Source organism: Colletotrichum fructicola, assembly GCF_000319635.2.
Source record: "Colletotrichum fructicola Nara gc5 chromosome Unknown KSG_Nara_v1_contig01, whole genome shotgun sequence".
In the NCBI taxonomy this organism is placed as follows: Eukaryota; Fungi; Ascomycota; class Sordariomycetes; order Glomerellales; family Glomerellaceae; genus Colletotrichum; species Colletotrichum fructicola.
This window is the reverse complement of record NW_027094051.1, coordinates 5,584,915-5,611,015: the sequence shown is the minus strand read 5'-3', so window position 1 is coordinate 5,611,015 and position 26,101 is coordinate 5,584,915. Positions and strand designations below refer to the sequence as shown.

The window sequence follows — 26,101 nt, the reverse complement described above, 5'->3', positions numbered from 1 at the left end:
TCGGTTCCTAGTCTGCGTTTTCCCAACCTGTTTGGTGTCGTCGATCAACACCAAATTTTGGACGAAATCCTGGGGGGAACAATGGGGCGCCATCGAGAATGCGCCCCTAAGATCCTACACCGATGGGACTGTTGCAACTTGCTCCTTCTCGTCGTCCACGGCAAAAAGACGGGTGGGTTCGAAATGTAATGCGATGGGTTGCCCTTGTTTCAATCATCACTTGTCGCAATCCGGATCCCCTGCCTGTCGCCGTCCGCTGTCTCAGAGCTGCGAATCACACCGGGATGCCAGGTCTAGTCTTTCAAGGCCTTGTATTCGTACTTATTAGAGTGCAAGGCGACGCAAAGCATCTCTTTCAACTAAGATTGGCAGCCGTTAAACCAAGGCTACAATTAAGAGCGCCTCCCAAAACGGTGCTCTCAACAGCGTCAAAAGAAGAAGTTTGGCCAGCAACGGACACATTTCAGATCCGAAATAAGGTAATTTCGCGCCGTCACTAGATCTTTGCGGGCAGGCGGACGGAGACTACTACCAGCAACTATTCCCGCGTCGGTACAGGGAGGCCACATGGCATAGCGAGCTCCTTTTCGCGATGCGACGCGGACCCAGGCCGAGAATTGGCAGTGGCCAGGGCCTCATTGGCAAAGAATGCCTGAAGAGGCAAAACTGTGGAGTTGCAAAATCGTTCCACGCGGGATCACGAGAAGGCTCCTTTAATTGAAGAGGGCCCGGAATTGTGGAGGCTTCTTTCGTTTCCCGAGGCCGAACCCCATCTGATGTCGTCGTCTTCTTTGCCTGCCTCCCAGTTTGCAGTCTGCGAGCGGACGAATGGCAGAGGCGGTATTCAGATGCGGACCTGGCAGATGGAGAATTCTGCGCGCTCTCTCTTGCATATTGCGCAGGCACAAGCGAGAACTAAGATACCTTTTACAGAACAGCGCAGGATTTAGGATCCGGCTCTAGCAGATGCTGCGCTGCAGGTACGTTGCACCGTATCTTAACTAGGTTTGAGAACTCTTACGATCATCTGCTGTTATTCCCAAGATCTCACATTGCGTCTCTCAAATCGTCATTCCATCTGGAAATCCAAATTGATCGGCCAGTTCGGATGATGGGTGCCTTGGTCCTGCAGTTGGAAGCACTGGAGGTCGGAGAAGTCCAAAGAGGAGATGTTCTAGAAGACTCATAGAAGCATTCTACCCCTGAGCCTGTCTCTTGTGTAACGACGGTTTGGCACATCACACACACGATTTGTCTTTAGTAATGGGAAAATCCATGATACGCCACCCATTTGCCCTCACTTTTGCGGGTATTCATGCCCGCCGTGGATGTTCGAGTTTTGTTTCGGACGGCTAGAACACCATGGACCCGAGGAGCTGTGAAACGACGTGCCGCCCTCAGCCACGACCGCCATCCAGACCAGTCGCTGGGTCTGGCTTGTTTCAGGGCAATCTGTTCTGCGCAGGTTTGCCATGTACAAGCATTTATGGCTAGAGAAACGCACTGAACCAAGCGGCCGCTGATGTATCTTACAAACACTAGCTTGCAGCCTCAACCAGCCACTGAGAACCTTTGAGTCTTTGAGCCATAGCAACGCACGGCTGCTTCCCCTGAAGATCGCACTGTCAGCATGGTGGGAATTCTGCCCCGGATCCACGCCGGAAAGGCTCTGTCCGCAAGGACAACGGGGACGGAGACAAGGACATGTCCTTCCGTGGCAATAGCTGAACAGTTATCGATGTTGCGGGTCCGGGGCGGGAGCCGGCCCGGCCAGGATGAGCACCAATGCCGGATGTTGTCTCCATAATTGTGCGGCCGAGGCCCGCGAAAAACAAGCTTGTTTAGCGCCGTCTTGACCGCCTCTGCGTCCGCGTCTCGACCAGACTTGGCATTGCCCTCTACCGACTGCATCATCTTTCTGTCGTTTGACGTCAGGTTGTGCTTCATCTGGGCACACTCAATCCAATTGAGCAATCCACACCAATATGTCTTCCATTCCCATGAACCGCTTGGGCGGTCGCGGTAAGCATCCCCGCCCGTTTCGCGTTTCTCCTACCCCTGAAGCTATGGCTTGAACCGCGACCGCCACAGGGAACGCGGGAAACAATCACCCGCCGATGCTTCCTGCGTATCGTACGAGTAGTTCCCCCGTGCTGACAAGACCGATCGTTCAACAGCGTTTCACCACGCCGACAACGACGATGACGATGTGGAGCGCGAGTACGACCGCCTCCGCGACCTCGCCCGTGAGGAAGCCAACAAGCGTAACCAGTGTTTTGAGCGCGTCCGTTAACCCCCACGCCCCTCGACGATCACCCCAACGTCTTGTCTGACTCTTTCTGCAACACACAGTCTCAGCAGGCCTACCAGTCTGGCGATGGCGCCGCCGCCAAAGAGCTCTCGAACGAGGGCAAGCGCCACGCCCAGAAGATGGAGGACTACAACCGCCAGGCGTCCGAGTACATCTTCCGCGAGAACAACGCCGCCGGCCGCGTGACGGGCAGCTGCATCGACTTGCACGGCCAGTTCGTCGAAGAGGCGGAGCGTATGCTTGAACAGCGCATCCGCGCCGACCGCGACCGGGGCCAGGAGCACCTGCACGCCATCGTCGGCAAGGGCAACCACTCGACGGGACATGTGCAGAAGCTCAAGCCGCGCATCGAGGCGCTGTGCCGGGAGCTCGGGCTGAAGTACTCGACGGAGGAGAATGCGGGTAGAATTTACATCAACCTCCAGGGCAATGACGCGACGATGCCGCCGCCTCCACAGGTTGGTGGTGGTCAGCAGCACCACGGAGGCGGGCAGCAGCAGCACCACGGTGGTGGCCAACAGCAGCACGGAGGCAAACCCCACGGAGGCAAGCCCCACGGCGGCCAGCAACAGCATCACGGCGGCCAACAGCAACAGGACCAGGAAGACGACATCGTCGTCAAAATCCTCAAGAAGCTGGAGAAGGCTTGCTGTGTGGTCATGTAAAGTGCTTACTCTGTCTCGGGTTGTTCCGCGTGTTCTTGTCTGCTTTGGCCTTGGCGACTGCTGCTGCCGCTACTTGGATGACGGGCCCATGTGTTGGATGTGTAAATGGTAATGTTTTGTATCTGATGATATGATACCCTAACGAGAACGTCACTGGACCACGTCGAAAGGGGCCTCGGATATGGGCCAGCGAGTGTGCCCCTTTGCGCCTTTGTATATGTCCTTCATCTTGCGTATATATCAAAATGATTGTTTTTTTCGTCCCTTCTCTTTGCCCGTGGTCCATGTGCTTGGTGGAAAATGGAAGCTTGGTGATTGGTGCTCCTTCTGCTGGAGAGGCAGGAAGGCCTGCACTCACCTCTAAGAGGGCCGCTTCTGCGGCGAGTTGTCGGGGCATCTTGCCTCAGAGTGTGCGCGCACTCCGTCCGACCTTCATGGTCAAGCGGTTCATCTTGAACAAAAAAAAAGAGAACTCCACGAGTTCGAGTTAGCCATATTGGCTGTAAAAAAACCATCGGTTTTTCGTAGGACTCTCACGAGTCTGAGCTTTTTTTGTCTCTTTTTTCCTTTCCCATTCCTATGTTTCTATTCCTCTAACTATATGAGAATAGAAATAAAACCTCTTTCTTTTCCTTAGCTCCCTTTTTTTTCGTTTATGGGGTGTGAGATGGCTAACGACGAGCTTTAGTTCATATCGCGCAGATCCAAACACGTTCATGTGTACGTACGTATTGAGCAGTGACGATTCATCTTCTAGCAGGTCCTCGGCGCGAACTTTCGCACGCTTAGAGGGGATTACGCGTTATAAAATACAGCCTTTGCCTCATCCCGAATGTAATCGAGAGTTGAGCATGACGTTGTATATTGGAAGGTGTGCATACGTATCGTTCTTCTGAAATGCTGATGGACAAGATCGCACGCATGCTTCATCTCACGTACAAATCGATCAGAACATACGTTACTTGACAATTTGTTTTTCTTTTTTTTTGGCAGAGGAAGAAAGGTGCTGGCTACACAGGACGTGACATCATCTCAAGGTAGAAGAAGACGGGCGATAGAAATAAAAAGAAACAAAAAAAACAACAGGCAAAGAAACTCGGGTCCGATGTATTCAACCCTACGAAAAACCAACGGTTTTTACAGATGGTATAAGTGGCCAAAGGGTAACTCCCTACGCCATTGTGGTCGATAGGGGCACGTATACCCTACACATGCTGAAATATTGATTGGGAATGAAGTCTTGGAGCACGAGTCTTATTTAACGGATCTCAGATACGTCGCTGTTCTATGCTCTCATTGCGCCGACTTATGGGGCATTCTCCCATACATCCCCACCGCCCTCTGCCTCGGTCATCTCCTTCCACCTTTGCGCAAACTCCCTCAAACCGCCCTCGCCCGCCATACTGGCGTCAACAACCTCCTTGGGCAGCTTATGCGCCGAGTACTGTGGCGTACTGAAGTTGAAGGCCGCGGGGTTATCCTTCTCCACGATCCTCAGCTCAGGGACGACCTCGTCCGCGTCCTCGTCGTCTGTCGTCTCTTCCTCCGCCGCGCTACCCTCGCTCCAGTCGCCCCTATTCCCGGACATTGGAATCCTCACCTCGAAAGCCTCTTCATTCACCACGGACCCCAATATCGGCCTCGGTACCTTGAACTCGAGCAGCTCACCCCACGTGAAAAGCAGGCTGTCCGTCCGCGGCGCCCACGGGTTGATGTCGATCAGCCGCACCTTGCCTAGCTCATCGTACGAATCGCTGTCGCCCGGCACGTACACGTCAAACACAAAGGAGCCGTCTGGGAACGTGAAACGCAGCCGGTCCTCGAAGAAGTCCTCAATCTTGGACACCAGGGCGGAGCGCAGGCCGTCGAGGAAGGGGTAGTGGTTCCAGTCGCGCTGGCAGAGGCCGATGAGCGCGCGGTGCTTGACGAAACAGCGGAACTCCAGGGCCGGGTTCGGCGCGAAGAAGGGGCGGAGGACGAGGACGGGCTGGAAAGGGCGGTTCGTGGAGGAGGCGACGGTGTCGTCGAAGGCGTGCTCGAGGTCGTGGCTCACGAAGCTCGAGCTCTTGAGCAGGAGGTAGATGTCGTTGGGCGTGGTGCACTTGAGCGTGTTCTGGTGCGGCGAGATCCAGGCCGCGTCCTTGGGGGCGGACCAGTTCAGCTTGGGAGCCACGGAGCCGCCGAGCTCCTTGATGCGGTCCTTGATCTCCTGATGAATCTCCGGAAAGCGCTCGTTTGGCGGGCGCGAGTCTGCCTCTGGCTCCGAGTCGGAGTCGGAGTACTCGTCGAGATGCTGATTTCTCCGAGGGGCGCCGGATGTGTTTGATGAAGGCGCCCATTCTTCCTCTTCCTCATTTGAGTCTGGCTGGGCGGCATCATCGTCGGCGAGAATGATGCCGTCGTCACGGATGTACTGTACGAAGTCTGGGGAGAGCTTGATGATGCGGGAGCGAATTGAGACGGTGCGATATTTGGGAAACCAGGCGTCGTAGGCACAGTTGAGGATGTGTTCCTTGGTGACTGGGGGAAAGATGAGCTCTTCGGCTTCCTGGGTTGCGTTGGTAATCGCGTCCAGGGTCGGTTGCCCCTCTGTGAGACCTTCGAGGGACGGCATTCTCAATAACTTTGTGTTTTTGCAAAGATTGGAATTCGTTTATGAAGTTTCCGGAGATTTTGGGACTGTTTTATGTGAAAACCACCAGTCAGATCTACCTCTAGTTAGAAAACAGCATTGAAGGTGCTCGGATTTTCACTTACATCGATGAGTCTTCATCGTTTAGTGAGTCTTCCTGTCGCCCAAAGCAGAAAGTACCCCACCATCCCACCGTCACATCTTTTTTTCTGCCGCCACGGCCCCGCCGCCTCTGTCATCCCCATTCACCGCCTTCGGGGACGGCAGCCCCCAACTGAACTTTCGTACCGCCAAGGGCCAGAGGTTGTAGTGACGTCTCTCCTCTCAGCCCCCAGCTCCGACAGCGCGTAATCCGTACAGAGAGACGCCCAACCTTGATTTTCTCCGACACCATCGATCGACATATACATCTAGCGAAACGTGCAGTTATTCCCACGATACCCATATTATCACAACCAGATATTCGCCGCCTTTAGTCTCGCTACACCATACACACACGCCATGTCTGACAACGTCGGCCTCTCCACGCCTCGCGGCAGCGGCACTTCTGGCTACGTCCAGCGCAACCTCGCGCACATGCGCCCGCGCGACTACGGCGCGCCGTACCCTCCGAAAGACGCCGATTCGCTCCGTCACAAGCAACGGCAGCCCGATAAGGAGATTCTCGAGCACGATCGCAAGCGCGAGGTCGAGGTTAAGGTCCTAGACCTCCGAGATACCCTCGAGGACGAAGGGTAAGCTCATCTTTTCCCTCTCTTTAATTTGCGCAGATGTAGCTAACCACTTTGTGTCACTGCAGCCTTGAGGAAGAAGAAATTGAGACCCGATGCGACGAGCTGCGCCAGAAGCTCCTTGCCGATCTCGAGAAGCAGAAGAACTCACGCGGCGGCGGTCCGGTAAGGAAGCACTTCAAAAGTCACCAAGTACACGAGATGGCGGACGCCAAAATCAAGGAGAGCGAGAGGCTTAGGAGCGCGCTGAGGATAAGCAAGGACTACGAGGAGGGAAGCCATTGGAGGAGGCAGGAGGAGAGACTGAGGAACGCCGTCGACAGGGACACCAAGAAGGAAGAGGCTGATTAAGTGTCGGCGCTCTCTCACTAGGTCTGTCAAGTCCGACGCGGCGCGTGGGTTCGGGTCATGGGTCAATATGGGATGGCGTTTTTGGCGTTTGGAATATCAGCGGAGATGAGACGTGCAAACCGAGATCACCTTAACCTCGTTTGGCTTGAAGCGTCTTGACAGAGAAATTTGGCTGTGGGACGGTTGCATATCGAATTATTGATACATGTGCGGAGATGGGCCCGTCTTTTAGTAATACAGATGCATCGCCGTCGTTTATGCCATTCTATTTCTTCCCCGCCGGCGGCACCCACGCCTGTGGCTGCCACGCCTCCCCGGGACCCTTGGCTTGCTCCCATGGATCGTGTCCGTATTTCTTCTTCGCTGCGCTGGTCTTCGGCGTTGATTGCGTTGGGCTCGACTCGGTCGACTCGGTCGTCGTCGCATTCACCGATTCCAGTTCCGGCGCAATCGGTTGACGTTGTGCCGTATTCAAGGCCGGCAACGGTTGGCCTGTTGCCTGCCCTGGGGCGTCCATTACCCTGGGCTTTGCCTCCCACCGCGCGTCTGCCTGCGCCGCCAGCAGCTTCATCCTCTCCTGCCTAACGACCTCGCTCGACTGTTCTTCGAGCGACGGCGGGTGCTCACGTGTGTGTCTTAGCCATTGGTGCCATAACGGGGACACCTTCACATCGGACAGGTATGTCGATCTGGGGTAGTGGACGATGCGGCGGAAGCGGCCGGGTCCGTCGCCTCGTTGTTCGCGGAACTCCCAGTACGTGTAGCCCTGCAGGTCACGGCCTGGAACCGAGCGTGTTAGTATGGAAGGTTTCCAAGGAAGCGGTGCCTCTTATAGAAGAACCATGGTTGAGGTGAGGGGGGACGGACCGATGAGGAAGCGCTTGCGCCATGGTAGTCTGAGCGACTTCCACTTATACCAGGCCTCCAGTATTGGCGAAATCCGTGTTGAAGACATTTGGACGTTATTCTGCGAGGTTGGGGGAGACAAAATCAAAAAGTTCGTCGCTCAGGATCCCATGGCTTCAATATCTCAAAGTTGCTGGGTGTTTGGGAAAAGTAATGAGGTCAAGCTCAAATAATTTGCACCGCCACAGGGAAGTTCGGTCGAGGCTCTATTGGCTGAACCATGATTGGGCCGCCATATCCTCAGCCACGTATTTTTTGTGTTTCTGCAACGAGCCAACAGCAGTTGCCTAATGCGCTTCAGAGTTACATTGACCCCACCAGCCACCACCGCACACGTCACTCCGCAAGGCCGCGGCGGGCACGTCGGACCCCAGGCGCTGTCACCTTTATCCAGGTTCCCGCCTGGCTGAAGAGATGCATAAACAATTAAATCTTCCCCACCAACAAGGCACAAGTGCGGTCTTCGTCGGGCCTTTCAGTGTTTCCCAATCATTCTTCCCCTGCCACCCGACATATTGATTGTTCACCTCTCCCCGCAAGTCATTTCGATCGCCCTTTCGTCGGCCCTCCTCTTCCTCTCCTCAATCCCTTTAATCCCGAAGACTGCATCGAGCTGCGTCTATAAAACACCCTGAGACAAACTCGCGCCCGCGCGCGGAGCAGAGGATTCCAGCATCTTGTACCAGATCCGTCATCCCCGGAGCCCCGCCGACGTCAGCGCCTAACCGCCGCGTCACTGAAACGCACCTACGAACCCGAGTGCGAAGCGCTTAAAGCATTAAACAACGAATCGACCCTGTCTACCAACATCCCGTCCTCACGACCTGCGAATATAACGAAACAGTATGGCTTCAGTAACGTCATTAGACAAGGATTTGCGCAAGTTGCGCTTAGAGAGGTACACGCCCGCCGCGGCGAAGGAGGTCAGCTCTTGGATTGAGAGCGTTCTCGGCGAGAGACTACCCAGCGGAGACTTGCTCGAGAGCCTCAAGGATGGCGTGGCGTTGTGCAAGTAGGTCAAAATGATGCTTTTTCCAGCGGTGCACCCAACTGACATGTGACTCTCAGACTCATCAACCTTGCGGTGCCTCCGCCCGGGGTCAAATTCAAGAAGTCCGCGATGCCCTTCGTCCAGATGGAGAACATCTCACACTTCCTCCGCGCTTGCAAGCAACCGCCTCTGAACCTCCAAGAGCACGATGTATTCCTTACAGTCGACTTGTACGAACAAAAAGACCCGGCCCAAGTACTGCAATGCCTCGGAGCATTCAGCCGAGCTGCCCACACCGCGAACCCAGCCAGATTCCCGACACCGATTGGCGGCAAGACCCGAGGTGTGATGAGCCCTCAGGGTACCGGACGTGGAACCCCTTCGCCTACCCGATCTCGCGGACTGTCCAATGCCTCCGGATTCGGCTCCCCTCGACCCAATCTGACAAGCTCCAAGACCGGTGACTCGGGATCCGGTCGATGGAGCCCGACGAAGCCGACATCTCCGACTACCAGCTGGAGCAAGAAGGAGCATGAGGGCGCCACATCTCCGGCCTGGAATATTGCTCAGTACGGCTACATGGGAGGCGCTAGTCAGGGCAACCTCGGAATCTCGTTTGGAAGCCGGAGACAGATCACTAGTGCTGGTCCCAACGTACCCAGCCTGGCAGAGAGGGAGAAGAAGCGTAAGGAGAAGGAGGCCGAGGAGGAACACCAACGCCAGCAAATGGAAGACCTCAGGCGCCAGAAGCTGGAAGACGAGGAACGACAGGCACGCGAGCAAGAGGAGAGGGAGATCCAACGCCTCGTGGAAGAAAAGCAACAACGAGCGGACGAGGAGAGAAGACAATGGGAGGAGGAGGAGCGCATGTGGAAGCTCACGGAAGAAAAGCGACGCAAGGAAGAAGAGGAGGCCGAGCAACGTCTGGTCGAAGAGCGCACCCGCACTAGAAGCCGCAGTGATGCTAGACTCCGAGGGCAATTCCTGAGCCAGTACCAGGCCGAGCAGAAGGTTCAGCCGCAAAAGACTGGCGCAGATAGAATCGCCGAGCTGGAGGCTGAGCTTGAGAAGGCCAGAGAACGTGAGAGGCAGTACGAGCTTGAGCGTCAGGGGCGAACAGGCAGGACGTTGGCTGTCACCAACGATCCCAAGGCGCGGCTGAGGTCTAGGAGCCGGCCGTCCGACGGAACACCTAGCCGACAAGATTCCTGGTCTAAGAACGAGCGTGAGGTTCTTCAGACATCATGGACGCAGCATCAGGAATCCCTACAGGATGACGAGCCTCCGGCCCCACCTCCGAGATCGCCCAGACCCCTGCCTGACCCCAGAGCCGTGGCATCCCCGCCGCCGCAGAAGGTCGGGGCCCACACCACCGGCGGCCGACCTCTTCCGGACCCCGCCGCCTACAAGGCCGCGCAGCAACCTCCGCCAAGCCGAACTGACAGGTTCCTCGCTAACAACGCGGCACCCGTTCAGCCCCCTGCGAGGCAGACCTACTCCCGCGAATTGAGCGCCACCGCTGAGCAGGACGCTGAGGACCGCAGACGCGCACAGAGCCAGACTAACACTAAGGCTGGCGGCTGGGCATCTAAGTCACTCCTTGAGCGCGAGATGGAGATGGAGCGCCAGCGTCAGCGTGAGTGGGAGGAGGCACAGCAGGAGACTGCCAAGGCCGTGCCGACCGGCAATGGCGTTGACGGCATTGGTGGTGGCATCGGTGGCCGCTGGGACGTGAGCCAGTGGGCTGGATACACCGGCGGCGATAACCAGAACAAGGGTAGCCAGGGAATTGGAGCTGGAAGAAGACAGATTGTCGGACCGAGACAGATTGCTGGACCTAGGCCCCTGCCCAACGTGCCGCGATAGTCCTACAGTAGACCTAAAGATTGACCTTGTTTGTTTAGAGCGCAATGGGCAGGCTTAGTTTGCGAAGATCCCCCGTGTCGTCTGCTCCGTCTAGATTGTAGATGACTGAGCACTTTGAAATAGGTAGATATCACTTATTAATGAGCGAAAATCAGACCGATTGCTGAGATATATCTGTTGCCTTGTGATAACCCTGTCATCCTCTTACAGTATATCTTAATCTGTTTCAAGGCACATCAAGTTGGAAACGACGAGGGATTATTAGGATACTCTAGGTATTCTGTCCGTCTTTGTATATCGAGACTCCCTGCAATGGCTCTGAGGAGGGTGCTGGCTTTAACGATGCTCGTGCTAATAACACAAAAGAGAGTGAACTCTTTCACTTCAGCTCCTGATTTCATCTGACTGGACTCTCATCACAGCCTTCCAGTAAACCACTTTCTTATCAGAAACGGTAGTCTTTTTGGGTGGGGCTCAAATACTAACTCCTCCAGAAGGAAGACCGCGCCGTGGCACCTTCCCTCAACTCACCAGCTTTCAGGGGCAGGAGCACCTTCACTCATCCCAACCATTCGCTCCTTCTCTTAAAAGATTTTATCTTCTACTGCCGTCATTCACTAGCTCCTCGCTTAGCCCAGGCTGCTAGACCTTATCCCTCCGAAGATAAAAGCGCCTCTCACCTGCTGCTCACTCTTCAAACCCTTTTCACCACAACCACTCTACCTTTCACAGACACCTTATCCATTCACACAAGATTCATCAATACCTTCACTCACAAACATTAATACCTTCACTCACAAACATCAATACCTTCCCATTCAATCACTTCCACTCACAACACAACAATGCGGATCCAGATGAACCCTGTCATCGCTGCCATCATTCTGGCCTTCGTCAGCACTGGTGGTGTTCACGCCGCCCCCTACAATCTGTCGGCTCAGGACGGTGCTGTTTGTAACGGCATCAATCTTGCCAACCACACTCGATGCGAGCCCTTCCTCTCAGCTAACGGCACCGCTGTCCCCATCATCATCAACGACGCTCTTGGCTCCAAGCCTCCCATCACCTCAGACACTGCCAAGCACACCATCTACGTCAACCAGGAGAACAGCACCACCCATTGCTTGATTGACGAGGCCCAGAAGCCCCTAGCTGGCAACCCCTGGGACCTCCCCAAGCTTGCAGATGCCAACGATTGCATGGTCATCCACGACTGGGCTGGATCCAAGCCTGGCTACTTCGCCATCCCTAAGACTGTCCTTGACGCCAGCCACAACCTCTTCCTCGCCAAGTCTGGCACTTGTGCTATTGGTCTCTACCCTAAGACCTACAACAACAGCGACATGTCTGTTGGCAGTGTCGATCTGGCCAAGGTCATCAACCTTGCCATTAAGTATGAGTTCGATGGCGCTGGACATGTCGAGGCTATCGATTACGCTCAGTGCGACGTCACCAACGACGAGCACAACAAGAAGGACTACATCCTTTGGTACCTCTCCCCACCTGAGAAGAAATGGTAACGGCTGTATGGATAGATGGCTTCACAAAGGATACGACTTTCATGGCTTGGGACTGCGCTTGGCTTTCAGGGAGGACTTCGTTTTATCACAGGACTTGGTTTTTTAGAAGGGCATGGTTTTGACATGAAGGAGGGAAATCGTTCTGGAGTTTGGGCATAGATAGACTGGCACATCACTCGCACGTCTTTAGCAACACCAGAGCTGGTAGATGAACATCGCGACGAAATTACACAAGCTTCACCACGCATATTGCTTTGCTTTAACCGCTAAAATCGTGATCATTTCTGCTTCTGAAGTTTACTGCCACCAGCAGTTACTTTTTCTTTTTGCCTTCGTAAATGTGTGCCCTCCCCTCACCTTCATCCGGGGTCACACAAGAGAGGCAGGGGCGACTTCCCTTTGACGAAAATTTCCTCCTTCCCAAAGATGCGTTGCTGAACGCCCTTCTTCAGACGAGATAAGCGAGGGACAAAAATTCACCTTCACCAGAAGCCCTCTTTTCCCAATGGGAACCTTTTCCCTGCCTCTTTTCCCACACAACAGGCCAAACTTCACAAAAGGCTTTCCCCTTTCTTCCATCAGACAAACACAAGAAGCCGAAACCCCGTCCTTATCACAGCCCTTTTCCCTCATCAATACCTGAAAGATGGCTGCCATGTCCCGACTCCTGGGCGCCATCACTGTGATGGCCTTCACTGTCATCTCCAGCACTGCCACTCCCTTCACTGGCAAGCCCGTCGACCCCAACTGCGGCGTCATCTGCAGCAACCTCGAGCGGCCCTACGACGGAGCAGTCTGCTACGAGACCAAGCGCGAGGACGGAACCTGCCAGCCTGTCTGGGTCACCGCCGCCATGCTTTCCACCCGCGGCGACGGCTTGAAAGATGTCGACCACAAGGCCCCCGGCGCCCACTACCACAACACCGCTCCCGTCGCCGGCAACCTCCCCATCATCAACGACCGCGAGGACGCCGGCACCGAGAATTCCCTCGCCAAGCGCCTCCAGTTCGACCTCGCGCCGAAGCCTCAGCGCGTCTGCGAGTACGTCGGCCCGACCTGCATGGACCCCAGCCGCGGCAAGGGCGCCAACCCCGGCGATTGCGAGGACCTCATCCGCTTCTGGTACAACAACCACGGAAAGTGGACCATCCAGAAGAGAGACCTCGAGGGCCGCCACTACCTGGAGCTCGCCCAGAGCGGCAGCTGCCTCTACGCCGTCGGCCACCCCCACCTCTCGGTTCAGGCGAACGATACGGTCGTGGGCAACTCCGACATCTGGGCCACCCTAGCCCAGGGCTTCAACGAGTGCGGCACCAATGGCAAGATGGAGGTCCAGGGCATGCTCGACTGCGATGAATGGAACCTCTTCTTCTGGATCGGCAGCAAGGACAAGTTCGAGTGCTGCAAGGGCGAGCATCCCCCCAATGCGTGAGGGAAAAAACAAAGATGTACCTGGGATACGAAGCGTTGGACAGTGTCTTGGGCACTTGCACCTTGGAAGTGAGGAATGGATCAAGAAGAGAACCTGGCTTCTGGCATTTGTCAAGCATCACCGCCATACGGAGGAGTTACAGAGATGAGCCGCAAAGAGTCGCAGACTTCTGCTTAGCTATTGGCAGTTACGAAAAGGAATTTGACACCGTAGTTCATCCGACACACAACCTGTCTTGACCTGACGTGTCGTCGATGTGATACACTGAAAGCTGTCCCATCAATGCTGAGCCTCCGCCTCCCGCCCACCCACCTTCCGTGAGTCAGGAAGAGAGGATGAAGCAAGCTTATTTTGAATGATGTAAGCCGTTCCTGCTGGATGGAGAGTTTCATCCGCATGGACAAGCTCCAAAGACTACAATGGATAGCGAGCATCAGATCGAAGGAGAGGGACCCAACAGTCCGTTTCGTGAAGGTGCTCTAGGCCTTGGCCAATGCTGCAGAAACTGTAAAATATGGAACGATCAAACTGTGGTTGAACGAGATCGCTGTGGATTAAACCATGTTGCAGTGTCGTTCATCTCACCACGCACTCACCTCGCTCCCGCCGAGTTCCCTGCCGTTCCCACTACGCTCGCTCAGTCTTGGACGTTAGGCGCGTGTTACAGCATTTTACCGCACCGATCCGAGTGGGCGGCGGAATACGGCAAGTCTTGCAGAGTCCATCCGCCGGCCGCTCCGAGTTCGCCAGCTTTCCCTGATTGAAGCGGACAACCGGCACTCGCCTGTCACCCGAAGTGTGTTGTCTTGGACGTCACATATCCAATCGGCAGGAAAATGGGGCGGATGGTATTGGTGGCGGTAGTGGTGGTGGTGGGCTGCCAGCGAGACAGCAACTCTTCCGAGGTTGCCCTACACCGAGGCGAACTAGCCTCCGAGGTGGAATAAACGCAGAAACAAAGTCGTTCAAGCTGACGAACCCACTTACCAGACACTGGGAGCGCAACATGTCGCGGGCGCGCTGGAGAAGCCCAAGGTTTGAAACCTGAGCGTTTTCCGCAGTCCCCTGGCTCGGACCAAGCATCGGCCTCCGGGCGATCTCATGCAGACAGCCTAAAACCCCAAGAGTGCCCACGTCCATCATACTTCCCTGTTGACCGTTCACACCATCTTTGCCTTCTTCCCTGCGTTGTTCCTTGAATGGAAGGTGATGTCGAGGGCGGCTGCAGGGAAGCTTTCTTCGCGTGTTCCCAAGCAGCATAGGATAGCTCCCCCGGCAGAGGCCACAATTGCCCTACCCAAATTGGTTGACATGGACGCCTAGCCGGACCGTGCCGACTTTTCCTTTGCCTCGCCTTTGCTTCCTGGTTCCTTGGCCTGATTCCGATCCTCACGCAGCTCGGCGCAATGGGCAGTCCGGTTGGGTTAAGTTGAGCGGATAGTCCTGTTCGTTGGGAAGAGATGGCGCGCACGACTCGAGTCTGTTCAGCTTATTCTTAAAGACAACAACTACACTTTTCCGCTCCTTTGGTCCCCTGATTTCAGGTGTCGTGTGTTTTTCTCCATGATTGTACATAGGAGTTGCGCGTGTTCGGCGAGTTGTTATCTCGGTTTCGGTGTAAGACGTCATGTGGGTGGGAGCCGCTCTGATCGCCTTGCTAGCTGCAGCTGCTTCGTGCGCACCGTCGCCACAAGGCTTGAAGACGGACATTACAATCCTTCGAGACAATGATCTTCAAGGTGAGCCGCAAGTGATCTTTCCTCAGACACATCCAGTATGTTGACGAGAGGTGTTGCCCAGATACGCAAAGCTCTTCGGCCAACTTCAGCGCACTCTTTTTGGGCGAGGGTCTGTCTTTCGATGAGGCCAATGCTACTTGCAGAGAGCTCGGGGAGCTGCTCTGGTCTCCGGAGACCAATAGCACCGAAAGACTCCTAGCAATCCTCGATTACCAGGAAAAGAACGTGTCTGCGATCTGGATCGCAACCGCAAAGAATGACAACAACCCCAGAGCAATTAGCTCCAAGGGCAACGTGTCCTCTCCCGGCGCCTCCGACAAGCTCCCAGCTTTGTGTACTCATTCAGCACCATTCTCCAACGGCGTTGCCCAAGATACAAGCGAGCGGTGGCAGGTGATGGTGAATTCGAATAACGACGACACCCTCGGCTTTCGCGACAGAAACAGCTTCCGCTTTCACGGCCTTCGATTCGCATCTCAGACAAGGCGGTTTGATTACCCTAAGTTGTACAAGGGATCTGGTGGGAAGAATGTGTCTGCCCTCGAATTCGGCTCTCCGTGTTATCAGGGGTTCGGCGGCAGCGAGGACTGCCATTTCCTGAACATTTATACACCGTACCTGCCACGATCTAGACAAACGGATAAGAGGCTTCGGCCAGTCATGTTTTGGATTCATGGAGGTGCTCTCACCAGCGGTTTTGGCAGCGACCCTCTATTCGACGGGGGTAATGTTGCTTCGCGGGGTGATGTTGTAGTTGTCACCATCAACTACCGACTGGGCACGCTCGGGTTCCTTGCGCTGGACGACAACGTGACGAATGGCAACTTTGGCCTCGCCGACCAGATAGTAGCACTAGACTGGGTCCTGGAGCATATTAGGGACTTCGGCGGAGACCCTGCCAGAATCACAATCTTTGGCCAGTCTGCTGGGGGCGCTTCTGTTCGCGCTTTGATGGCGTCACCCAAGGCAAAGGGCAAGTTTGCAGCAGCGATTCCCATGAGCAGCCTAGGCGGACTGACGTATGGGGCTTCGTACGCCAAGTACTTCACAATCGATCAAGCGATGGAAGTGGTCGGTAACACCATTCTCAACGCCACGAATTGCACCAACAACCGGTCGCGTGTTGATTGTCTCCGTCGAGTACCAGTCGAGAAGCTCAACCGCGGAGCTCGCTATATGGTCGTGGATGGCAAGTACCTGACGTCGAATGAGCTGCAGCTCAGTGGTGATAAGATGGACGTCCACTTAATGATGGGAACGACCGCCGAGGATGGTCTTGCGTTTCTCATCTTTCCCGAGAATGGCACCGTCCCGAACACCACCCTGTGGCTCACTTCCCAAGGGCTTCCAGACCCGCCGCGAAATCTATTTCCCCCATTGAATACGACAACGAACAAGACGAGGCAAGCGTTTGGTGTCGGCGCTCGACTCGCCACAGATGCCATGTTTCGCTGCATAGACCAGGCGACTGTGTACGCGGGTCTCGAAAGCGGCGTGCTGGGGTCGAAGGTGTACTACTACGAGTTTGAGCGGACGTATCAGACACCAGAATGGCCGCGGCTCGATCTCTGTGAGGCACCAAAGTCTAAGGAACATCCGAACGGGAACCCGGAGTCGTCCACCGACAACCTGCGATGCCATTCCGGAGAGCTGGTGTCGTTGTTCGGCAACCTCGCGCGACAGCGTCTGCCGTTCCGAGATGAGTACGACTTGCCTTGGGAGCAGTATCTCGTTGATACGTTTACGTCATTTGCGAGGACGTACGACCCGAATCCCGACAAGGACTTCCTCCGAGCTAGAGGATTCAACTCCACGTTGGAGGCCTTTGAGAAGTCCGGGCCTTGGGAGCCGTCGATGAAAGGCAACATGAGTATGAGATCCATTGACTGGCCAGTAGAGAAGCAAATGATGAGAGGGTTCAAGGATTTGGAGCAGTGCAAGTTTCTGAATTTGCCATTGGATTTCTACGTTTGAGTAAATAATTGAAGAAGGTGAGAAGGATAGATAGAGGATGCACATAAAGTAGTTGGATCTACATAATTAGACGTTCTTAGTACACACTTTAGGGGTAGATCGGTCAGCTACGAAATTAATAATTGCATAACCTGGTTATATACATATACTACCCTGCTTTGAGGCCTCCCTCGTTCCTCTTTGCTTTCTAGACCACTCAGTGCATTTCTGGGTCAGGGGCCACGAACTTGTCAGATATGCTGCCACTTCTACCTATGGAGGTGGCAGGAGGCTGTGTTTGCGAGCGCGGCAATGCCAGCAATGGATGCGCCCATTGGGCCAAGAAGCAGGCGGCCTCTCACCCCCGTGCTTCTGTTGGCATCTCGTTGGAGGACCTCATGCAGCGCCCACCCCATTGGCCAATTGCAGCCTCTAGGCGACACGCATATGTGCCATCAGGCAATCCCCTCAGCACCCGTCGTCACGACTGAAAGAGATACTCAGCATATCAACTGCTTCATTTACGATTCTCTGAACGAAGGTAGTGTATCTCGAAGGCGAGTCGTGGCCCACAATGGAGGCAGCAATCGGCATCATCGGACTCTCTTTACAACTTATAGACTCGGCAATGAGGGTCAAGCGAGTCATCGGCACGTATCGATCTGCTTCGTCCGAGATCAACCGCCTGGCGCTCAAAGTCGAGCGGGTCGAGGCCATATGTGGCGCCATCATGAAAAACTTCGAGGGTAGTGACGCGGGCCGCCGGTGCTCTGGACTGAGGGAGAGTTGGGGCGTTTGCGTCTTGCGAGATATACAGTCAACACTCGTGGAACTTCATGGCATCGTGACCAAGCTCGAGAGGAGGGCGTCCAAGAAGCGCGCTCTTCATACAGTGGGGTTCACTTTCCTAGAAAAGAAGGATGACATAGCCCGATTGAGCACTTGCTTGGAAGAAGATCTGAATCACTTGCAGCACATGATGACTACGGAGATATTGCCAGTACCTTCCCAGGCTTACCGAATGGACTGAAAGCCTAAGTTAACCTTCAACCATCGCAGCTCGCGTTGTGAGATCTTGGAGCAGTTACTTCTGCCTCAGCACGCCACTAAGACCAGTTTATCAGCACCTCGTCCGGCCCTGACTCCCGGAGCCAGTCTAGGTTCGCTTCAATTGATCCGGCCAAACACAATCTCTGACGTGGAAGAATCTCGCTGCGAAGCTGTTCGAGCAGTCGGTATATTTGGTGAAGTGCAAGTAACCAAAACCACGAAAACGTTGCGTTCGCGTGACGAAGATGGGCTGGTAAATGTGAAAGAGTCCAAAGCATACTCGCTTGGTGTTCGGGGCTGGGCTTACCGGATTGAATTTCGTTGGAGATTCGATACACTGAGTCCCGTCTCCTATTCTTTGAGCCTACGGCACTATGTTTCAGCCGAAACCCACCCTGAGCTTTTCTCGAAGCTCCGAACTACCATTATACGTGGTGATTTATCGGGACTCCAGCAGATGCTTCTGGCCCGTGAGGTCACTCCCACATCTTTCGTGGCTCGCATGACATTATTCGAGGTAGGATTTCCCTTTTAGTCTCTGCAGGTCACAGAAGTTGACAATAACCGAATAAGTTTGCTGCCTCTTTGCATGAGCCAGATATTTGCCGCTTTCTAGCCCGCCAGAACTTGCAACAGTGTCTTGGAGAAGAGTAAGTACCTATGATTAGAACTCAGTTACAATAATACTGACAACATCTATAGTCTCTGTAGACCCATCATTGGCGAAGGTCAAGTGATCTCGTACACTCATCCATTGAGAGGCACAGAATTTGAAAAATGTTCACGCCTGTCGAACCTGGATGATGTCTTCCTCTCGATGGGTATTCCTGCCACTACACGGATGCAGTGGCTTCGCTACTTGAGACTTGAGCGGTCGCATTTCTTTTACTACTATCAGCGAATACGAGCCTCCGAAGTTGACAAGATGCAAAGAAACTCTCTACTCAATGCAGCGTGGGACGCAGCAGTCGATGCCTTCCGAGATGATGCGGTCCATGGGCATCTTTGGATTCCAGACAGCCAAACCATGGCTTCGTGGGCCAGTATTTTCTGTGCTCTTATCAGCGAGGGCGTCGACATTCACAGATTGTGCAGCGCCGGCGGGCTTCCCCTTGAGGGTGATGACTTTGCGTGGTGTACTTCGTTCTGTATGATGCTTTACTCTTCCAGATGCCAGCGAGAGGTCGAGTATACGATATCATGCTGGCTTAGTGTGCTGAAGACAGCTGGGGTTGACATGGTGGAATATTTAAGATGGGAGACAGCTTATTGTGAGGATCGCTTTGGTTTTGAAAACCCAGGTCGTGCGAATGACGCCTGGCCCCAGATTCTGGGATTGAAGATCATCTGCGGGTTCCAAGTTCCTATTCAACGCCGTTGGGTTGACCCCGATAGTCCAGCAAGCGAGGTTAGACAAGAGTTTAGGAACTTCGGCTCCTGGGAACGTCCTCCTGTGTTCATTGCCCGTTGGTCGGAGGAAGCGGACAAAGATATCCGCCGTCAACATATTTCATGGAAGAACTCCCCAAATAGGCAGGTCTCCAGCGAAGATGATTGGCCATACCAAGACTCAGTGGCAAGAGACTACGATTTCGACGACATATTGAAGAGCCTGTATTGGGTTGAAGACTGGGCAGATCGTCGGACTTCTTTTGATTATGCAAAGAGATTATACGACGAGAGGTTCGCGAGAAGGCAGTCGAAGAAACTCTACAAGTCCGGGTATCTCCAGAAGCAGAAACGACTTAGAATTCCAGGGGCCTGGGAAGAGTCACGTTGGTAATAATTGGAACACAGTATCAACCTGATCTAAAAGAATTGCCGCCTTGCAAACCAAACTGACCGTCCGATTTTGTCACTCTGCATCATGAATGTACAACCCCAAAGATATGCCGATAAGTTCCAGACCTTCGTTCAAGCCCGCCCACCAGTCATTCGATGCCGGAGGCACCGCCTGCGACCCGGTGGTAGCATCTTCCGATCCAGACCCAAGCCAAGGCCACTAACCAGCAACATTCGAGGCCACGTACAACCGCACACTCATTCTATGTAGCCTCTATTCGACCGGATCGTAGAGGTCGGTATGACTGGTCATAGGAATCGTCCGACGCTAATGTCGTGATTCAACCCCCCTGGATCCGTATCTCCATGTCAAAAAGCGGTGTATGCGTGTCACGGATCTAGTCGAAAGAAGAATTGACAGCATGAGAGAGCATTATCTACTGTCGTTTACCGGAAAACGGACGTCGAAAGGCGTTATGATTCCGGAGTGCATGATACTGGGTGTGTCGTCGGATCAGGCACCATGCGGATGACGGCTAGGTCTCAGGCCGCAATCAGAAAGGAAAGAAACAGTTCTAGGGGACCGGGAAGGGATAGGCTAGTTTCCTTGCTCAATCGACTGCGTTTGTCAGCACAAATGTAAGTGAATAGTGCCGTCAACGAAAGCGAAACAGGGGGCCGCAAGGTCAGCAGAAGTGTCTCCCAATGCTCTCGGTGGCACAAAACATTACACTCATCGCTAGAGGCAAAAAGATGGACAATCTAGGAGTCGAACCTAGGACCTACCCCATGCGAAGGGGTCGTTATACCACTAAACCAATCGCCCTGTCTTCATTGAGAATACTGTGTTTACAATAGTTGATATCGTGACGAGCTTGCAAAGTTCCTCGGGAGAGCTCCTCCATTTGCAGGGCAAGAAATAAGACATGGCGTTGATGGCGTCGCCGGGAACAGCCGTGAAGACATGGGTTGATGGGATAGGCTCAGGGCCGCCGAAATCAAGGCTGAATGTGCTGTTTTGCAGAGTAGCTTTTGCACGCCACTGTTATCAAACATACCTTGTTTAAAGGCTTCACTTTCTCTTCCTCTGTGTAAGAGCACATTTGCCTCGGATGCCGAACCGGTCATCACCGAATGCAGTGCAACAGACACGCTGTCCAGGCACCAGATGACTCGTTGCGGGTATTCCATTGGGCGTCATCCATACCGCGCCGCTGTGCGCTAGGCAAAGAAACATAGATCCGACGAGGAAGAAAATAAAAGGCACATTGTGCAAAAAAAACCACGTAAAGAATCGGAACCTAGAATCTTACAAATCCCAATCGTCGTGTAAGCCAAGCAACGAGGCAACCGCAAGGCAACTTGCGAACCTCTCGCCTCTTGAGACAATGGAACGGTAAATTGAACGACACTTCAGAAGGAAAAATGCATTTTGGAATAGATTTTGCGCCATCTACGACGCTGGCACTTAGACCGGGCGCAGCCTGATAGGGTGGGTGTACGCATGTCGTAGTTATTGGAAGCCAAGTACTTTTTTCGCTGCAGGGAGGGTTCAGCGTCAGCGCATGACCCGTCTTGCGGAATGAAAACCCCTTCGTCGATTCCATTAAGGAACGATCTTGGAGAGCCGGCTTAGAGTCGGGTTCTTCGGATGGGTCTCCTCATCTTTGACAGGTGGAACGATGATGACGAAGAGCTGCACGATGGACAGAACTAGTGATGGACAGAAACCGTTTTTGAGTTTCCAACTGTCTTCCGAGAACCGTTAACCCTGTATGACGGCGATGATGCTCCCTCCCGCCTGTCATGAAGCCGTTCACAACCGTCTGCGCGTGGTACGTGAACAAAGTTTACCTCAGTGGAACAGGACATTTTTACTTCAGCGCCCAGCCTGAGTAATTAGTTGGGCCTTCGCATCGTACATGTGTGATGGTTGGGTTGAGATAATGTCGAACGGCAGGTGAGAGACGCCTGCTGTGTAAGTACTGTACAGCAACAGCCCGCAGGCTTGGTATGCCTGGCCTGTGATACCTCTGTTTTCGGTCTGTTGCATCTTCGACCACCCCACTGCAAAAGACCATTTTTGTGTGTATGGCGTTGAAAAGCCCTGTGGAAACACTGTGGCTGTCTCTGTGCGATGTGAAATCGGCCGTGTGGAATATGACGAGCCTCAAGATAGCCCTAGGCATGAAGCTTTCTGCGCCTTTTGTAGGACAAGTCGTTGAACTGACGACAGACACCACTCCTTACCATCACGATCGATAAACGTGGCACGGTAAAACAGCTCATGGCCTGCGGTCTCGAACCAAAGTAGTTGGACCGGCATCCGGAGATGGTCTGCCTCAGTAGACGTCGTATTTCAAAACAGGGACTTCCTTGTCTTGCCGTGATGATCTTCGGGAAGAATGGGTCGAGATCCATAACTTCATCCAATGTTGTACGTCAACATGGATGGTGCCGGGAGCCAAGCCGACCGTCGCGAATAAGTTCCCGTTAGGCAACTATCAAGCTGCGGCTCTGCGATAGCGACTGAGACGGAGGGCCATCTTGTCTCATCCTCACATCGCCAGTCCCTGACGGAGCTTGGTATTAATCGACGACTTGATAGGTGGGCGGACTCGAAGCCTTGGGGCTGTAAGCCGGATCATCGAAAATGACGGAATAGGCTAGCTGTCAGACTGAGTCTCCAAAACAAGATTGTGAGATCCTTATTCCCGCTTCTCTAGTCTGTCTCATGGGCAGCCGTCCCTGGAATCAATACGGAGGAGTCCTGCGACTGGAACTGCATTTCGCAAAGTGCAACCTGGCGCCACGGCGACTACCTTCTTGATGCCGTCTCACGGCACCGAAGGCGGTACCGAATTTCAGTATCCGTGTTTAATCGCGTCAACGAGCTTCCTCTTGTCCCGGTGATGACGGGCGTTCTGCGTTGCAATGCAGCAAGACGTGCATCACTGGCTTCTTGACCGACCGCGATCGCCGGGTGAATGACTTCTGCTCCTATGACCGAGCAGAGGTATAAAGTAGATCAGGATATTGTTTCGTGCACGCTTGATTGGCGGGGAAAGCCACTATCGTGTAACTGCTCATGCACGTTAATGCTCGCTCCTTTATCTGGTCAGTTGATGCTCCTCTTCTGCCAATTGGAGGCCTCAAGCCGGAATCCTAGTGGATGTCGAGTGATGGTTGATATAAGTACCAAAAAGTGTAAGAATTCTAGCCCCGATTGGGGCGGTGCCAGGCTGGGGCTGCACTCATTCGCCATCACCCCGCGCAAGTGCACGAAGCCATACGCAACCCCTGCAATCCCTAAAAGAGGCACAGCCTGCTTCGGTGAGAGTCTGAAATCGATGATGGTCTAGCTGGCCGGTTGCCTCGTTTGCGGACCATTGCAACCCAGGTGATCATGCCGCGACGCGCCCTCCCGCACCTCGTTTTCCTCGTCGCGGGAGAAAGCGACCCCGTTGGTTGCGGGGTATGTAGTCGCAGTCTGCAAGGATGCTCAAAGATAGACTCCAATGGTTTTTTTGGGGGGATATTTTGAGTCTGATGACTGCACTTTGCTCGAGGAACCTGGCCAGTGTTCAGCGAAACCAAAGGTCTGTACCGATTCCAAGACTAGTCGTGATCGATTCCAGGCCTCGAGTACGTACGCGCTTGGCTCAATTTCTGGCCGCACGGCTGAAGGCTTAAACACTTTGAGAAGCACCTTGGATCCTTTGAATTGCGGAGGATTATCTCACTTGGAGAATCCCAGGTGTGGGAAGTGCCGCTCGCGGAGACCAGGCTGCCGAGACAAGGTGAGCGGCAATGCCCACCATCTCACCGACAAGGATAATAATGGTTGCCTCGCCAGGAAGAATATGGCTGATGGAAGAGGTGGCGTGGCAGAGCCAGTGATAGGCTGAATAATGGCAGGAGAAAGTTGTCCTCCAGGCGGTGAGAGTTATCGCTCTGCTTGAAAGACTAAACGGAGCCCCTGACGGCCGTTTCTTCATTTCTCCGTCTGTATCTTCGTCTGCTTCCGAATAATAAAAACGCCCCCCCGTTTCCTAGGTCCGACACTAGACCTGAGCAACCTTGTGCTGCCTAGATCAGTGTCACTGTGGCTGTAAGTGTCACGTCGCCGTCGCCGCTGAGCAAAGTCCTGCGCTGTGTGTCTGTCGTCTCTGGCAAAGATAAAGACAACAAGACAGCGCACCTCCACACCCTCTTGATCCCTCGACTCTTGTCTCATACACCCTCCCATAGAAAAGTGGTTCGCCTCACTTTCACTGTCGACGTCTCGGGACTCGGGACCGTTTTTGTGCTCTTTCTCTGAACGAGGCAACTGGTTTTGCACATTAGTCCCTTCTTACTGCTGCGCTTTTGCTTCACGTTGGCCACGGCCTTGAAGAGTCCATATAACCAACCCTTACCTCTCTCCCCTGACTCACCGAGCTGCATCGCCATCTTCAAAATCCCCTATTGCTGCTCAACACCAACATGGCACTCCCACCTGGAGTTATCAAGTTCGCGCCAGGGGGAGGTGGTCAACCTCCACCACCTCCTCCTCCTCCACCGCCGCACCCGGCTGGAGCCAAGGTGCCGCATCATCATGGACCGCCTCCTCCTCCACCTCCTCCGCCGGGCCGGGCACAGGTACCGGGACCATTCGCTGTCAGACACCCCGGGCCTCCGCCGCCTCCCGTCAGGCCTGTTGGAGGTCAAATGCCTCCCGCTGCTGTAGCCCGACCTCCCATAGCACATCACCCAGCGCACCCAGGACCAATTATCCACCACATGCCGCCACCGGTGCCGCTCCAACAAATGCCAGTACAACAGGTGCCGATACAGCCCCCACGGGATAAAATCCCTCCCGAGCTGCGAGAGAGAAGACTCGTGGAATATTCGGACCTTCGAAGCGAACGAATGACGGACGCTAGCGCACGCGAATACCTGTCCGAGTACGTCGTATATCGCTTCGAAAAGGTCCTGGATCCCATGGAGACCGACATTGAAGGGTTCCCAACGAAGCCAACTTGGGAAAACGTCAGACGGGTTGAGGTTCGTGACCTGTCCCGGAAAGACATCATCAGGAACATCCGGGAACTCAACGAGGAAGGTCAAACTGCCCTGCAGAAGAAGATGGACCTCACGCCAAACCAGCAGCTGCAGATCGAAAAGGCACAGAACGCGCTGGAGAAACGCAACACCGACAAGCGCTATCGCTATACCCTGCAACAGATTAGCTCCAAGATGAAGAAGCTCCACAAGGACTCTTACCAATATCAACAATATATGGCGGACAGAGAAGCGAAGAAAGTTGTTGTTGCAAGAGGGAAGTCAGCGTTGTCCAAGTCAAAGAAGAACTTGTTCGAGACGATCGCCGTGACGGCATATTTCAGAAAGGAACCTCGCTTCGAGGAAGATGCCTTGGCAATGTATCGCAGCAAGAAGGAGGAAGAGATCTTGATTCAGCAAAGAGAGTCTGAGGCACGAAACCTCCACTTTCAACGACAAATGCAGCAGGATCGCCACCATGCTGAATTTCTCATGCACCAGCAACATCAGGCTCAGCAAGAAAGACTGCGCCCACCGCCTCAGCAACTGCCGCCGCTGCCTCCAATACACAAGTTACCGCCACCTCCAAAAGCCACAGCGGCTCCCATAGTCAAGGTTGTGGAAAAGGACCACGGGAAAGGAGGGAAATGTAAGACTTACATCGTTCCTTCCTCTGGCTCCCGGACTTCAAGCAGCTCCAATTTCTCCAGTGAATTGTACGACACCGAAACGGAAGATTCCCCAGACTCATCGGAGTCGTCCAAGTCCAAACATGGTCGTCGCCGTCGGGGACGTCGCCATAGCCGCAGCCGCAGCCGAAGTCGTCGTCGCGGTCGTCCAGAGGAATACGGGCTGAAAGGCCTTCGTCACCATACAAGATCTGACGGACAAGATCCGCACTACATCCTCGATTCAGAGCCGCTGCGTGGGCGTTTGCTCGCTGCTCCAACATCACCAACAGCCCTGCCAATGCTTGATGGCCCGGCCTACATTGAAGAATCACTCTTGGCCAGACGGATTGCCAGCAGGCAAGAGCCATATGGTGTTGGTGATCTCGAAGACCAACTGGAAGACATGTTCAACCGCCGTCGGGCTGCACCATCCGCTAGAGTGATACAACGAGACCTCA

General features: G+C 54.2%; 12 protein-coding genes across 12 annotated transcripts; 10 read left to right on the top strand and 2 right to left on the bottom strand.

Annotated features, from left to right (window-relative positions):
• Positions 1-1,985: 1,985 nt before the first annotated feature.
• On the top strand, positions 1,986-2,976 carry CGGC5_v001572 (Smr domain-containing protein; the record flags this gene model as incomplete). The annotated part of the gene is made up of 3 exons (XM_032034652.1): positions 1,986-2,022; positions 2,178-2,284; positions 2,353-2,976. 3 exons carry the CDS (start codon positions 1,986-1,988, stop codon positions 2,974-2,976), a joined length of 768 nt encoding a protein of 255 aa, XP_031886291.1.
• Positions 2,977-4,282: 1,306 nt separating this feature from the next.
• Positions 4,283-5,590, bottom strand: CGGC5_v001571 (Cell division cycle protein 123; the record flags this gene model as incomplete). The annotated part of the gene is made up of 1 exon (XM_032034651.1): positions 4,283-5,590. The coding sequence occupies one exon, from the start codon at positions 5,588-5,590 to the stop codon at positions 4,283-4,285; it is 1,308 nt and encodes a 435-aa protein (XP_031886292.1).
• A 519-nt stretch (positions 5,591-6,109) lies between these two features.
• CWC21 (Pre-mRNA-splicing factor CWC21) lies at positions 6,110-6,690 on the top strand (the record flags this gene model as incomplete). The annotated part of the gene is made up of 2 exons (XM_032034650.1): positions 6,110-6,342; positions 6,408-6,690. 2 exons carry the CDS (start codon positions 6,110-6,112, stop codon positions 6,688-6,690), a joined length of 516 nt encoding a protein of 171 aa, XP_031886293.1.
• Positions 6,691-6,955: 265 nt separating this feature from the next.
• N7BML (NADH-ubiquinone oxidoreductase assembly factor N7BML) lies at positions 6,956-7,645 on the bottom strand (the record flags this gene model as incomplete). The annotated part of the gene is made up of 2 exons (XM_032034649.1): positions 6,956-7,470; positions 7,558-7,645. The coding sequence occupies 2 exons, from the start codon at positions 7,643-7,645 to the stop codon at positions 6,956-6,958; spliced, it is 603 nt and encodes a 200-aa protein (XP_031886294.1).
• A 796-nt stretch (positions 7,646-8,441) lies between these two features.
• SCP1 (Transgelin) lies at positions 8,442-10,453 on the top strand (the record flags this gene model as incomplete). Its single annotated transcript, XM_032034648.1, has 2 exons — positions 8,442-8,608; positions 8,665-10,453. The coding sequence occupies 2 exons, from the start codon at positions 8,442-8,444 to the stop codon at positions 10,451-10,453; spliced, it is 1,956 nt and encodes a 651-aa protein (XP_031886287.1).
• Positions 10,454-11,298: 845 nt separating this feature from the next.
• CGGC5_v001567 (uncharacterized protein) lies at positions 11,299-11,973 on the top strand (the record flags this gene model as incomplete). The annotated part of the gene is made up of 1 exon (XM_032034647.1): positions 11,299-11,973. One exon carries the CDS (start codon positions 11,299-11,301, stop codon positions 11,971-11,973), a length of 675 nt encoding a protein of 224 aa, XP_031886288.1.
• A 646-nt stretch (positions 11,974-12,619) lies between these two features.
• Positions 12,620-13,405, top strand: CGGC5_v001566 (uncharacterized protein; the record flags this gene model as incomplete). The annotated part of the gene is made up of 1 exon (XM_032034646.1): positions 12,620-13,405. The coding sequence occupies one exon, from the start codon at positions 12,620-12,622 to the stop codon at positions 13,403-13,405; it is 786 nt and encodes a 261-aa protein (XP_031886289.1).
• A 1,627-nt stretch (positions 13,406-15,032) lies between these two features.
• CGGC5_v001565 (Bile salt-activated lipase) lies at positions 15,033-17,118 on the top strand (the record flags this gene model as incomplete). Its single annotated transcript, XM_032034645.1, has 2 exons — positions 15,033-15,144; positions 15,206-17,118. 2 exons carry the CDS (start codon positions 15,033-15,035, stop codon positions 17,116-17,118), a joined length of 2,025 nt encoding a protein of 674 aa, XP_031886290.1.
• Positions 17,119-17,671: 553 nt separating this feature from the next.
• CGGC5_v001564 (uncharacterized protein) lies at positions 17,672-18,127 on the top strand (the record flags this gene model as incomplete). Its single annotated transcript, XM_032034643.1, has 1 exon — positions 17,672-18,127. The coding sequence occupies one exon, from the start codon at positions 17,672-17,674 to the stop codon at positions 18,125-18,127; it is 456 nt and encodes a 151-aa protein (XP_031886462.1).
• A 477-nt stretch (positions 18,128-18,604) lies between these two features.
• Positions 18,605-19,930, top strand: CGGC5_v001563 (uncharacterized protein; the record flags this gene model as incomplete). Its single annotated transcript, XM_032034642.1, has 3 exons — positions 18,605-18,664; positions 18,721-18,797; positions 18,850-19,930. 3 exons carry the CDS (start codon positions 18,605-18,607, stop codon positions 19,928-19,930), a joined length of 1,218 nt encoding a protein of 405 aa, XP_031886461.1.
• A 3,548-nt stretch (positions 19,931-23,478) lies between these two features.
• On the top strand, positions 23,479-23,829 carry CGGC5_v001562 (uncharacterized protein; the record flags this gene model as incomplete). Its single annotated transcript, XM_066150852.1, has 3 exons — positions 23,479-23,574; positions 23,633-23,729; positions 23,786-23,829. 3 exons carry the CDS (start codon positions 23,479-23,481, stop codon positions 23,827-23,829), a joined length of 237 nt encoding a protein of 78 aa, XP_066009876.1.
• A 585-nt stretch (positions 23,830-24,414) lies between these two features.
• CGGC5_v001561 (uncharacterized protein) lies at positions 24,415-25,828 on the top strand (the record flags this gene model as incomplete). Its single annotated transcript, XM_066150851.1, has 2 exons — positions 24,415-25,621; positions 25,683-25,828. 2 exons carry the CDS (start codon positions 24,415-24,417, stop codon positions 25,826-25,828), a joined length of 1,353 nt encoding a protein of 450 aa, XP_066009894.1.
• Positions 25,829-26,101: the final 273 nt, after the last annotated feature.